The sequence below is a fragment of the Gavialis gangeticus genome, unplaced genomic scaffold, assembly GCF_001723915.1.
Source record: "Gavialis gangeticus isolate Ggan-Ray unplaced genomic scaffold, GavGan_comp1, whole genome shotgun sequence".
NCBI lineage: Eukaryota > Metazoa > Chordata > Crocodylia > Gavialidae > Gavialis > Gavialis gangeticus.
This window is the reverse complement of record NW_017728960.1, coordinates 3813709-3816912: the sequence shown is the minus strand read 5'-3', so window position 1 is coordinate 3816912 and position 3204 is coordinate 3813709. Positions and strand designations below refer to the sequence as shown.

At 44.8% G+C, this 3204-nt stretch overlaps 2 protein-coding genes across 2 annotated transcripts in view; one reads left to right on the top strand and one right to left on the bottom strand.

Moving 5' to 3' along the window:
• Positions 1–1508, top strand: RPS27 (ribosomal protein S27; the record flags this gene model as incomplete). Its single annotated transcript, XM_019512954.1, has 3 exons — positions 1–31; positions 478–588; positions 1265–1508. Coding segments are annotated over 3 exons (171 nt in total), but the record flags the coding sequence as incomplete, so codon positions are not given.
• Positions 1509–1857: 349 nt separating this feature from the next.
• NUP210L (nucleoporin 210 like) overlaps positions 1858–3204 on the bottom strand; it is a 44843-nt gene continuing 43496 nt past the window's right edge. Inside the window, exons 38-40 of the mRNA XM_019527878.1 lie at positions 3033–3137; positions 2359–2433; positions 1858–1989 (exon numbers count right to left, since the gene is read on the bottom strand). Of these exons, the coding sequence (XP_019383423.1) occupies positions 1910–1989; positions 2359–2433; positions 3033–3137 (260 nt within the window). The 3' untranslated portion in view covers positions 1858–1909. The remainder of the gene's footprint in view (positions 1990–2358; positions 2434–3032; positions 3138–3204) is intronic.

The following is a 3204-nucleotide window of genomic DNA, read 5'->3' as shown; positions in this document are numbered from 1 at the left end:
AACTCCTACTTCATGGACGTTAAGTGTCCCGGTAAGGAGGGCCCGAGCCGTGCAAGCGCCGGGGAAGTGTGTGTGGGGCCCGGTGTCTGCCATGGGGACAGCTGCAGTGCCGGAGCCTCCCCCTTCCCTGGCAGGGCTGGTGTCAGGCAGGTACCAAGGGGCTTGTGGTCCCCTGCCTGTTCCTGCCCATAGTAGGCCCTAGCCCAGATAAAATGCACCTAAAATTGTGTAGATGTGATGTATTTGATTAGACCAAGTAAGCAGTTGAAAGACCAGTTCTTTCCACCTACTCTGAATAAATGCAGTATCTTTTTATTAGTGCAACAAAGAACTGCATCTCCCTGTGTCCTCAGACCAGTGTGGCTGTAACCACCTGTAAGAGATGCAACTTGTCACTTTGGCCAGTGGTGAACACAGCCCTGCTGCTGTTCTCTGACCAGGAAACATGCGTGTTTCAAGGCTTTGCTTTCCTTTCAGGTTGCTATAAAATCACCACTGTCTTCAGCCATGCTCAGACTGTGGTTCTGTGCGTGGGCTGCTCAACTGTGCTGTGCCAGCCCACAGGAGGAAAAGCAAGGCTTACAGAAGGTAAATGGCAGTCTCCTGTCTCTTTATAAGAGCTGGTAATGTGTGGATGCTTTCTTAGTGCCCAGCCCTGATGGGGTTTTTTCTCTTGCATAAACTGGGATTTAAAAATCCAATCTTAAGCTTTTTTTGGACAGCAAAAGATTCCTTAGCAAAGGCCAGACAAAAAACTTGAAGTCTTGTTCTAATAAGCTCTTCTTGGATAAGGTAGGATATAAGCCTAAAAAAAAATAATAATTATTAGGTAATTACTGTTGATGAACAGTATTATTGACCTCCTTGCTCTAATGGATTTGCCACTGTTTTATGAGATGCAGGTTTTTGGAATTGTTGACACCCCCAAAGAACACCTGGCTTGACTTGCCTTTCAAGGCTGCTCTTCTCTGAGCAGTGAGACTACTTGCCACCCCCTATTTCTGCACAGCCCTGGAGCTCTTGCTGTTGTCACCTCCAGTAGTGTGTTCTGTCTATCTACCACTTCAGATGGGCAAAGTGGCCACAGGCCAAAGTAGGAAATCTAGGGAAACCTTCTGCTTTGGAGGGTCTGAAACATGGGTGTGCTGAGCTTCTGCTAATCAAAGTTTCTGAGTCTTGAAAGAATCCCACCAATTGGTCAGTCCTGCTAACTTACCTGTGGCCTTATATTCTCACGATGCTTACTGCCTGTTCTCCTATTCAGGATGTTCCTTCAGACGAAAGCAGCACTAACCTAAACAAGAGCATCTCTGAGATAGGTGGGACTAACCGCACAATGACCACACGCAGGTACATGTGCCCCTAGGAGCACAGGACTCTACCTCAAAGCACTGGTGCGATGGGCCAGGTGCTTTGCAGAACCAGAACGTGGCTGGAGAACATGACTGACTGTCCTACTGTCCGTGTAGGCTCACCCATCTCATTCTCAATAAATTTTGGATAAAACACACTGGTCAGTTTCTTATTTTTCCTTGCTGCTTGTAACCACGTAGCACTCCTGTGAGGGGAAAAGGAAATACCTTGCCAACTGGAGTGAAACCTTATACTCACAGGGGTTGCAGTGTTGATGTTGACCAGCATAAGGCTTGTATATATGCTCAGGTGGAGGAAACTAGTGGTAAAGGTGGGTAGATCTTGCTGCTTGGTAGCTACCAGAGTACTCACCATCCTCCACCCCCAAAATGGGGGAGTTCCTGATGCAAGATCCTGCAGTGAGCAAACAGCATGCTACTTTACCCTGTACCCATGAACACTCCATTAATCATTAGTAAAAGCCTAGTGACTAGAAAGGACAAACACACTTTGTTACTGGTTTATTCTGTACAAAAAGACACTTCCTTCCATTATGCTATCTCCGCACGCTCCAAAGCCAGTGCTGCATCCTATTTCTTCCATTGCGATGCTGAGGACTCATAGGAGAATAATACCCTGAAGATGAGGGAAAGCAGGTAGCTCAGACTAAAAGCTGGAGGCTAGATAGGAATTTACTGAAGATCACTGCTGAGACCTAAAGAAAAAGGCATCTAAACTCCCAAGTTCTTTTTCTGTATGGGGCACCTTGTTCTTAGTGTAACTGTCTAACTCACTCCCACATGTTGTACATGCAAAGAGAAGTTGCTTCCTCCTCCCTGCCACTGAGGTAGTGTGGGTCATTGGAGGCTGTTACATTTTTGTACATGAGCTTATTCAGTAGCTGATGAGGTCACAAGGAGACCCCCCAACACAATACCAGATCATGTGCCAGAGCAATAGGTGAATTTGGGACTTGTAAATAATTAAAAAGAGAGTCCAGCTTACCTGTCTGAGAAGCGGCAGAGGTGGGAATGTACACAATGGGCACAGTTTGCACTCTTGTCAGAAAGGCATTGTAAGCTGCAGAAACAATCCAAATTATGTACGCTCATGCCACATGCAGCTCATCTCCTTCAAAATATTATGGTTAAATCTGCAAAAAGCTGCAGGGACACTGGATTCATTTAACTTTGGTTCCCAACTGACCAGTTTTAAGATGAACTGCAAGTAAGAGTGTCTTGTTCCCTGCACTTTATGGAGGAAGAAAAAAAATACGCATTTTTGGTAGAGTTGGAAAAGCCTTATACAATAGATCAGAATGCCAGGCACTAACGGACTACTACAGTATTCAGGGAAGGATCTAACAGTTACCAGGGACTGAAGCTAAATATAATATTGGTATGCAAAAGGAGCTTTATAGGTTGGGCATTAAGAAAAACTTTTAACTATAAGGGTGGTTAAGCACTGGAACAGGTTCCCTACAAGTGGTAGAATCTACCCCATTGTGAAGTTTTAAGTGGAGGTAATCAAATATCTGTCTGGGATGGTTTAAACAGGCATGATCCTACCTTGAACAGAGGGCTGTCCTATTGTTCTATGAAAGATCACAAGGGAAAAAGTAAAGAGCCCGATTTTCCTGGAGTTTAATGATTAGCTGCACACCATGTGTTTTTACTTACTAAGAAAGATGACAGTTGTTGATGCTAGAACAGCAAAAAGGGTGAAGAGAAGGATCTGGTAAGAGCTCATTAGCTGTTGCACAATTCCTGCTTCACTGCACTGACCTTGTTTAAAAAAAGATAGGTAATGCTTAGGCCTGTGTGCCTGCTGTAACAAAGCGTTACAAAAAAA